Genomic DNA, 11,037 nt, shown 5'->3' with positions numbered 1-11,037 from the left:
CAGTAAAATTAGGTTTTCGTTTTTGTCAAAAAATGGGTTTTGCGTAAAAATTCGCGTTTTTCCGTTATTTTTTAAAGGTTTTTCCTGCCGCTTTTGAAAAGTATTGGAAAATTTTCACTTTTGCCCCCCCAAAGTCCCAATTAGATTCACTTTCCTTTCAGAAAAGGTACAACTTTGGAAAATGGAAGCATTTTTATTGTTCAAAAAGTTGTTTTCGGCCCCCAAAAAAAAAAAAAAAAAAAAAAAAAAAAAAAAAAAAAAAAAAAACACACATCATTGTAAAATCAATACATTCATCACTTCGTTCAGAATCTAATACCAGCCGAATAATGAAAAAGTCCAATAAAATCCAATAAAAAAAAAAACAGAAGTTTGTTTTGTCACAGGATCATCCTTAGATGGTACAAAATATAATTTTTAAAATTTTAAAATATGGTCTTCAAGTGTATTTAAAAAATTCCAAAAATCAGTTATAGATTTAATACAAGCATAAAAGTAGGGTGAGCATGCTTAGGAAATCACCCTCTATATACTAAAACTTTATTTATTTATAATAACACATTATTTTAAGTATATTTAGCTCTTTTAAGACATTTTTTTTTTAGATTTTGATAAAAAAGTAATTGTTATAAATAACATTCTTATCATTTGATCTTATTGGGTAATAATTTATCAAATAAGTTACAAACACCATAGACAGAACAATATGATAAATGATTCAATATAACTAGACTCAAATAACTAATAAAATTTAAGCATTTTAATGACGGCTATATTGATTATTAAGTATATTAATGATTTTCTGATAGTTATTAACAGAGCGCGGATTTGTGTGCATTAAAAACCAATCTAATATGTGTTAAAAAATCTTAAATATACATATTTTTTTTTTATTTTTTATCTAGAAAATTATACAATATAGATTGTACTAAAACAAAGTACAATAAGTAAAATGTATGGTTTTTTTTTTTTTAAATTATGTGTAATGGCTTGAGTGTCTTGAGGAAAGATACCATCCAGTAAATGTACTTTGGCATGAATTTACATTATTCATATTATCTTTACTTTCTAAGGTCACAGGGCAATTGTCGTTTGAGTCTTCTGGGAGGATTTCCTGGGATGGAGATAGATAGTAGGTTTTTCATATGGGTGTTGGTATGATTTTGAAGGCGATTCCTAAATTTTTTGTCATACAGCTTGGTTATATCAGTGACTTTAGGAACGTGAAAATCTGTATGAGAGTGTGGTTTGAAATATATGGTGGAGCATTGGTTATAAGTATTAGGATTTTTGATTGGAACACTTGTATTTTTGTGTTTTTGATATTTTTACTGTGCCCTGGACTTGAATACCATAGAGCCACATAGGTTTAAGTAGAAGATTATAGATGTGAATTTTGGTTTCGAGGGATAACTGAGAACTTACCGAGAATGGGTCTGAGAGAGTAAAGTCGTTGATTTAATTTTAATTTTGTTGTATGAATATGCTTAGCCCATGTTAAACGTTTGTCGAGGGTTAGACCTAGATATTTGGCTGTGCATTGTATTGGTTTGTTGTTTATATGTACATGATGAGATTGTCTGTGACGGAGAGCAAAAGTGGTATGTGCAGATTTGTTTTTATTAATTTTGACGCGCCAGAGAGAGTACCAGTGCGATAGGTGGTATTATGGTATTGTCATTCACGTGGCTTTGGAGAGTAGATGAGACTAAATCAAGATCGGTGTGGGTGGCATATATTGCTTTGTTGTCGGCATATTTGGCTATTTGAGTATTCGGATTGGTGGGTTGGTCAGCCGAGTATAGATTAAAAAGAGTTGGTGAAAGGACTGCACCTTGAGGAACGCCAGCTAGTATTATAGGGATATGCTGGAATGTTCGGTTCCTGACCTGACAAGGAAGTGGCGTTCATTAAGGTATGATTTAAAGAAAAGGTAATATGAAGGGTAATAGGGGGTAGAAATAATTTTAGTTTGAAAAGATGGCTGAGGTGTCAGACCTTGTCAAAGGCCTGTGCAACATCGAGAGATACTGCAAAAGTGTAAAGTTTCTTTTCCATAGAACATGCAACGGTATCGGCTAGTCAGTGTATTAGGTGGATGGTTGAGTGATGTTCTCTGTTGAATATACATAAATTATAAATATATACACTAAAATGTTAGAATTTGCACTTAAAGATTAGCAAAAAATACATCTATTTTTTGAATATTACATAAATGATAGTGTGATACCATTCAAATCTGATGATAATGATTAATTTGAAGAGGACTCTTTACCTACATATCTTGTCTTTGTCTTAAAAACATACATTATAACAAAAATGTGTTTAGTTAAACCAATATTATGTTGTTAGCTTAAAATTTTTAATAGTAGAGTGAATTGATCATTATCAAACTTAAAGATAAAAACATGTTTGTACATACAATTTGAGTATCTATGTGTAATATTACAATTTAAAAATAAAAATATTGTAAACCAATAATTTGCATTGGAAGAACATTCAACATATTATGCTCTTATCTTTATGTTTGATAATAGGTAAATTTGCTCTAATATTAAAGATAAAAATCCCAAATTGATTCTATTGAATTCAAATTTACTTTTCATGCATTTGTAAGATGGACAACAGATGAAAGTTGTCCTTTTAATGGTTAAACTATCTAAAAAATATCAACTTTTACATAATTCTTGGTTATTTTCAACAATAAAATATCTTTAAATATTTTTAATAAGTACTGAATTTATATTATTAAAAAGTTCTAATAAATAAATTACACTTTATACAATATAATAGGGCTGTTATTAATATTATCATTAAATAAATAAATACTTATATTTATATTTAGTAATGAATGAATTTTAAGACTAAATCAGTAAATTTTGTATTAAAGTCTCAAATGATGGAAGAAAGTGCAGAAGAGGCCGTAAAACGTGAGGAAATGATGCGCATGTACCAAGCGTGTAAAGAAGCTTTGAGAATTATTGGTGATGTATCAATGGCTACTGTTACCACACCCGTTCCACCACCAGTCAAGAATGATTGGCTTGCATCTAGTCTTGATAATCCAAGGTAGATTTGTTATAAATTATTTGTGAATACCTCTTACAGTTCTTATTCTATATTTATAATTGTTAAAGGTTGTCTCCTCCAAGCCCTGGTGGTGCTGGACGTAGAGGAGTACCTTCTAACCCAACACCTGCAAATGCTGCATCTAGAGCACCTCCACCACCTCCAGCTTCAGGAAGACCAGCTCCAGCAATACCCAACAGACCTGGGCCAGAACAGGGACGACAACCTCCTGCTCCACCCGGTAGGCCGGGTGGCCAGGGACTTCCTCCTCCTTTAATTCCTTCGTAAGTCAATTTTGGCATTTCATTGCTTTAAACATTTATCATTACAGCTCATAGAAATTCCCATAAATTAATTTAATATAATATAGTTCTGTTAATTATATGATGTTTATTAAAATTAGTAATTATTTAGTGCGTAGCTAACTACTGGCTTTACTAACAATTATTAGCTAGTTAGCTATGTACTTAATGATAGTACTCACTAACATGTAGTTAGTTTGAGCTACTAACATTTAGTGTAAAAGGCAGCAACGGCGACGGTGTGGTTTTTTTTTACATTTCAGACGCCGTTAATATGTATTGTCGAGCATGTCTTCAGAGGCCGATTAAATCTGCAACTTCATTAATAATAATCACTATATTCATAACCAACTAACCTATACACATTAAATTGAAGCCAGAGTAAGCTAAATTTGGTCCATTGTCTTATTTCTTTTAATTTGAGTGATTAATAATAGTGTTTTTATTATTTATTTGTTATAAAAAAAAAATATTTACTTATATATTATATTTGTTTTGTATTCGTTATGTTGGTTAATCTCATTGTCTAGGTTAGCACATCAGTATAATTAGGTAATTAGATGTTATTTACCTAGGTATGTTACCTAATATTTGTTAAATAATTCACACTTTGTAAGTCTTTAAGTATTAACTTTTATAATTTATAATTATTTCCTATATTAGGAATACTCACACAGTCACCCTTAAACAATTATCGTTGGTAGTGATTGTGAATTACGTATATAAAATATTATTCGACTATTTTAAGGTATATTGTCTACTATTTTATTTTTTTAGATAATGATTAACGAAATGTTAGACCATGTACATTGTTATTAATTTATTATAATTAAAACAATTTAAGAAGTGATATTAATATCTGGTTAGAAATTATTTAGTGTTTAAGCTCATCATTATATGTTTTCTAGTTGCATAGTCAAGAAAATGTTTTAGAATTTTCAGGTTGTTTTGATTTATACTTCACAAAAGTATAATTGAACCTTTTATTATGTTGAAATTGTTATTAATTTACTTCATTTTAGATATTTTCAAACATGAAAGTCGTTTTCATTATCATAAAACTAAATAGTAAATAAATAACTTCTCAATATTGTAATCTGAAAAATATCATAATATTGGTACTTTATGAATTTGGAAATATAATAACAAATAATTGATTATGAATACAACTTATAATATAATATAGGTAAACAAATCAATTTAAATTGCATTTTCAATGCATGAAATCACATTTTTCTTGGCTATGTAAAAAACTAGATACTAAAATAATTAGATAAACCAACTAATAACAACAAAATTTTATTTTTTCTAGACGTAGTTATAATTAAATGCACTTATATTAATGTTACTAAATTCAGCAATCAGCATATTATTCAACGCTTATAATCCAGTTAAAATTTATTCATATATATATATATTTATATATATATTTTATTTATATATATATTTTATTTTAATAAAAATTTATCAAAACAAATGCTTCTGCTGGTAATAATATTGGTGTCAGTTTTAAACTAATTTATTAATGTTATACCAATGGGTTTATGGTACAAATAGATTGTTGATATTTATTTAAACATTTTATTATATCTTATAAAAAATATTTATCTAAACTATAAGAAATATCTGTAATTATAAAATAATGGCTATGCGCGAGTTTTATATTCATATTATTATCATGGTATTGGCGATAATAGGCGAGGATCAATGCCACAAATACCGCAACGTGTACAACAAGCGGTCGGCCAAGCTGTGGCTCAAGTAGCTGTCAATGAGCTTACCAATGCTTTTGCCAACCGTTTCAAATAAGCTGTGTATTTCACTTGCTAGATGTATACATGGCATGGTGAGTTTATACCAAATGTATTCATGTCAATTTTAGTGTATTTTTTGTTAAATGTATTTCATTTGTCTTGCAATGCTTTTTGAAGCAACTAGTTCAAAAGTTTACAAACCAAAGACATCAAAATATTTATGGTTTTTGTCTTTTTTATTATATCTGTTTAATCTAATAAGAATAAGTATAACCTTAATCCTTATTATGTATGAAATATACTTATTATAATATTTCCTATGGACAATGTAAACAGTTAAAATTATTTTCAGTTTATACTTTTAAGTATTATACGTAACTGCCATTTTATTTATTTGGTTTAAAACCTGAAATTTGTTCACTCAATGTATTAAGACAAGTGAAACACATAATATAATATTTATTAATCATAGGTAGTTTTTATATCAGGAGTTAAAAAACAAAGTAAATGTATGCCAAAATTATTTTGGTTCTTTAATTTCAGCACGCGAAGAAAATGTCTAGACTTGATTTATCTTCTATTTAAGAAGCAGGTGAATGCCCAAAAAACAAGACAAAACATTTTTAATTTAAAAATTAAAATAAATAATTTATTTTAGATTTTATTATCCATCTCCTCTTAGGCTAATTAATTTAAAAATGTTTAAATATAGTCTAGATGTGATGTACGTATAAAATGTGATTCTTAGTAACTGAATGTTTACGCATAAACTCAATTTTTTTCTTTTGTTATGTACATAAAATAATAATATTAATTATTATAATATTATTACCGAAGGCCTCGTTATTTATTAATAATTTTTAAGACAAAGAGGTCCTGTTATTGTTATTATTATAATTTATTATCATTCCATTTATTAAATTTATCTATTTAATTTTAAGTGCAATTAGGGGTTTTCTGTTTTTTTTTTTCTAACATGAATCCCTATAAACAATCACATTTTAAGTATGTAATATGTATTATGTATCAGTTATTTTAATTATTGAGCGGCATTTATTTTTATAAAGTCGAAAAGGTTATATTTTTATTGTCTGTATACAAGAATGAAGCTATTTAAAATTAATATATTGTTAATTATTTAGTTACCAGAGTTCCTGAAGTTAAATACAGTGACTAGTGTAATCATAATAAATCATAACGAATGGAAATTAACATAGAGAAAAACAATTTTATTCAATGAAATGATATATTATACATTTGTTTGTTGATAAATTCCTCTTAGACGTGGCAAATTAATAATCTTAAAATTTATAAATATTTTCATTTAAAATAAAGAGAATATATTAAAATTAACTTAAGTATAACCTACCTAATTTGCAATTTTTGGCTTTGCACCACTAAATCCATAGTGTGACTACTTCACAATATAAAATTATATTGTTTCAAAAAGAGCAATAATTGGATGTTGTTTAAAATATAAAATTAAAACAAACTTATATTAGACATATTTTATGTCATCGTTATTGAAAAAAATTGTTAAGTCGTTTCAATTGTATTAGACAAGGAAAAAAAGACTTTGTAACTTTTATATAATAAGATAATCATTAAGTGTATGTTACAGAATAGGAATATTTAGGTTATATATTCTGATATAATTGTATTGTTAAGTCAATTACTTTTTTGATGAAATACGACAACTAGTTTTTTTTTGTGTTCCTAGTAATTTGATTGCTTTTTAATATTAAATTAATCGTAAGCAATTTTTGTGAGTGTGAGCTAAAACCACAGTCGTGCAATTCAGTGGTGTGCATAACGACATAATGTTATACTCATACCCGAGGTATGAGTACCTACCCAACCCTAACGTATATAATTTTATCATCAATACTTTTTTATAACACGGTCAATACAATACATTTTGTTTGAATACACTTTTTAAAATACTGCTGTCATCTCTTGCTTCATAATAAAACCGAACAATTGTGACTGACCTATACTTGTTACACTTAATTGTAAATGAGCTTACTTACGGTACTGTACCGTCACCTTGCGAGTAACCATAAATTCGACGGCAGAGGATCGGTTTGTACAGTGTCATTAATGTTTAGAAGTTTCAAACTATGTTATCGATATTCGGCGACTCGGGATCATTATATTTAATGTACCTTTATTCGCAATAACTATAATGTTATAGTGGTTACTAGGCATTGCCCTACAGCTTATAGCTTACCATACCATACCATACCATACCATACCGCGTTACATTATCGAGTGACCATGTGTTTTAGCTCCGACTCAAAACGATTGGCTTTAATATTATGTAATAATAATAACGCTCATTAAATATTAATCATTTACTCTACCATAAATTTAAATTTAAATAAAAAAAATAATATTGTTATCTCCGAATATTATATATATATACAAGACACTTGCAAAAAAAAATGATGTACCTTAGACAAACGTGTCGGATTGTAGCAATAAACGAAAAAAAGAAAAATTGTACGTTATGCGCATTATACAATATTATTATTAACAAAAAAAATTGTAGTGTAATGTATTAATCAAGCACAGAAAACAAAGAAAGGCTTTTTTTATTCACCAATTATTGTGAATATAACATAATATTATTTAAAAAAAAACAATTGAATTAATTATACGATATTGTTATTAAAAATAACCAATAAAAAAAAAAAATAAAAAAAGACTTATTGCGATTTTTCGGGTTAGGCCATCCGGCCTATACTCGCTACAGTAACCTATGTATAAATACAGTGTTTTCAACAATAACGGTAATACTTAATATTTCAAACGCAGACTTTGAATTTTATTCGGTTTTTTTCTAATACAACTATTTCTCCACACACGGGTGGCAGAACCAATTTTTTTTCAAATGAACTTAACTTTTTTTTGGTTGCAATTGAATTACCTACCTAAATTATATTAATCATTAATTAAGTTTTTTTTATCCTAAATTTGACTGATGGAGCCAGTTAAAGTTTCAACTAATCATTTAAAATTGGATTGAAATTCGTAAAATCGTATAGGTACTGTTAGAAAAATTCCATTAACATACATTCATAAATATTGTGCATAAATCTAAAGTGTAACTAATTTGGTTTTGTTGCGATTACAAAAATGGTTAGAAATAAATCTTATGCGTAGTTACAAAGGTCAATCTTTTGAAATATTTCGTTTTACCGCTACCGTTGTTAATATAGATATTTTATTTTGAGATACCTATTTTCATTATTCTTTCCATTTCATCTTTCTTTCTTACTAACATCCCAATACCTACGCCGTTTTCACACGTCATCGCTCATTACAATAACAATAAGTAAGAATAATTATTATTATTCTAATATTAACACTGTTATTCGCTTTTTGCACGCTACACATATGGGTATATAATTGCATTCGCCTCAGGTCGCGCTCTCATAGCCTCAAACGATGGTGTAGGTGCTACTGTACTTGATACGTATAATAATATGATGGGCCTGCCGTTTATACGCGTTGTCTAATCAAAAGTTATTGGCTGTTAAAATATTTAATATCCTTAAAAGTAGGTTACTTTTGAACCCATATAGACAAATAGTGTCTCCAGCGTTACTTCCACTTTTGGAAGTTTCCGGATATCCCCGATTATTATTAACTAGAAATTATTACAACTAATGAAGTAACATAATATACAGTTTACTAGTAATAGGTACTATCAGCCTCGATGCTTTTTGATTAGACCTCGTGTATAATATATAGATGAGATACCTAAGAACCGGGAATTTTGGTCAGCTTTTAAATTTTTGCTTATATTAAAATAAAATCCAAATTTGTTACTTGAAGAAAGTGCTTTTGTTTGTTGAATCAACAAATCTCGAGATCCGTTGTGCTCATCGTAACATATCGGTGTATAGTATTTCCTCCTAGTGAAGGGCACTCTCACCCATCAGGACTCCACGGGAATATGACCACTAGGGAATGGACTTTAATGTCCCAAAATTCTAAAAATGCATTTATAGTATAAAAACACTAAAAATACACTTAAAAAAATTTTTATTTTGGTTATACGATAAAATTATCTATTATTTAATAATTAATGTTCTATAAAAATGGGCTGACCCGTATTGAATTCTTAAAATTGACATCTGTATGTAATCGATCGTCGTAAAAGTCAAGTAACTGCGTGTTAAACTGCAAGTATAAAAAAATACATATTCTAATACTAAGAATATGTGATTTTTGTTTTGTTGCATCCCTAGAAATATATTAAAAATTTAAAAAAAATGTGCAAAAAATAATTCGTCAGAATTATTGCAATAAACTATGCACTTGAAACATATTTGCAGATTGAAAAGCATCATCGTCAGGCAATCCAAAAAAGATACAAATACATTGAAATCTGTACCCTATGTTACCATGACCAACACCACTCAGCACTACCTTTTAGATGGCTTAATCGTAAATTTGATTCAAGCCATGCTCAAAATAAAATCTTGTGTCCTCAGTACATGTGCTACTGACCGCTAAAAAATGTTCATCTCTTCAACGCATTTTTGTTAACTTTTAATTTTTTAATCACATTTTGTTTTGTTTTATGCAATTTATCATTTTTATTATTTTTGTTTTTAGGCGTCCTGTTAATTTAGTAGCCGCTCCGCGTATGCAAAATCGACTGCACTTTCAACGGAATTAATAATGTAATAATATTATTGTTCGTACATCGATTTGCTCTTCCCCCTCGGCTTTTCGTCGTTGAGTTACCAACGTGTACCTACTACTGTTGATTATTATTATCATCATTCTTATTATTATTATTATTATTATTATCATTTTTATATCCTGTTTGTTTTCTCCCTACATCAACACCAATAATAATATAATTTTATTATTTCTCGGAGAAGACAGGATGCGACTGCCTTATATCATAATATATTTTATTATATTATACCAATGATATATTATATTATTGTGTCGTGAAAAAGAAAATTGCAATAACGAACGAAATCGTATTTCCCATTTCCGGTTCCTACGTATATTGTACAACCTCCTATATATTATTATATTATAATTATTGTTATGCTCACATATGACATATTTATGTTTATTATCTGATCACGACGATGACGACGAACGTGTTTGTGTGTTCTTACAATGTATTCTCCTGTATACACACACACCTACGGTTTTCACGGATTCGAGACGATCGTCGTGCACTCACAAATGTGTACATACATTATACATTATGCGTACGTGAAGAGTTTATACTTTTTATATTTTGCTTTTTAATATTGATATTAAATATATATACTGTAAAAAACCATTTTTATTATATTTATGTCGACATTTTTTACCGTTATATACTTACATGTTATAAATGTTTTTTTTTTATTATTATTTTTTTATTTTATTTATATACAACCCCAATTTCTCTAACTCCATCCGCCGACTAAGCAGTTGGTACGATGTTTATGTACTTTTTTGTTAACCTATCGATCTTCTTAAAAATCGTAAAAAATAGAGACTGTAATAAACTAGTGTATTAGGAGGTATACATTAATGATTTCAATAATATGTATGTAAATTAATTCGAAGTGCATAGTTCATGCAGTCGTTGTTCAAACGGAAGATACTAAAAACGATAATAATACGGGGACGCTGATGGCACACATGAAATAGGTACCTGTAGCCTATAGTTACGAACACTACGAAGAATGCCTGCACAACAGACTGTTGAAACCACAGTTGCCTATTTTATTCCGTTATCACGACATGGTTAATAATTATTATTCTTATAGAATAAAATTCAAATAAATGTTTTAATCAGCACGTACGCAGGGGGGAGGGGTGTTTTGGGTGTTCAACCCTCCCGTCCATGAAATGTTTAGGGTTTTTATATAATATCATGTTTATTAAAA

At 28.4% G+C, this 11,037-nt stretch overlaps 1 protein-coding gene across 9 annotated transcripts in view; it reads left to right on the top strand.

Moving 5' to 3' along the window:
- Positions 1–10,513, top strand: part of LOC100168088 (dynamin 1) — a 23,785-nt gene extending 13,272 nt beyond the window's left edge. For 5 of the 9 annotated variants that reach the window (XM_029489092.1, XM_008181017.3, XM_008181015.3 and 2 more), the window contains 4 exons: positions 2,891–3,069; positions 3,138–3,353; positions 5,069–5,217; positions 5,669–7,670. In XM_029489092.1, coding sequence (XP_029344952.1) covers positions 2,891–3,069; positions 3,138–3,353; positions 5,069–5,180 — 507 coding nt within the window. In that variant the 3' untranslated portion in view covers positions 5,181–5,217; positions 5,669–7,670. Of the gene's footprint in view, positions 1–2,890; positions 3,070–3,137; positions 3,354–3,634; positions 4,120–5,068; positions 5,218–5,668; positions 7,671–9,751 lie in introns of those variants that run through there. The other 4 variants (XM_008181014.3, XM_008181018.3, XM_029489091.1 and 1 more) reach the window with 4 other exon arrangements.
- The last annotated feature ends 524 nt before the right edge of the window (positions 10,514–11,037 follow it).

This window comes from Acyrthosiphon pisum, chromosome A2 (genome assembly GCF_005508785.2).
Source record: "Acyrthosiphon pisum isolate AL4f chromosome A2, pea_aphid_22Mar2018_4r6ur, whole genome shotgun sequence".
Classification (NCBI taxonomy): Eukaryota; Metazoa; Arthropoda; class Insecta; order Hemiptera; family Aphididae; genus Acyrthosiphon; species Acyrthosiphon pisum.
Note: the sequence above shows the minus strand (reverse complement) of the source record. Positions and strands in the feature narration are given on the sequence as shown.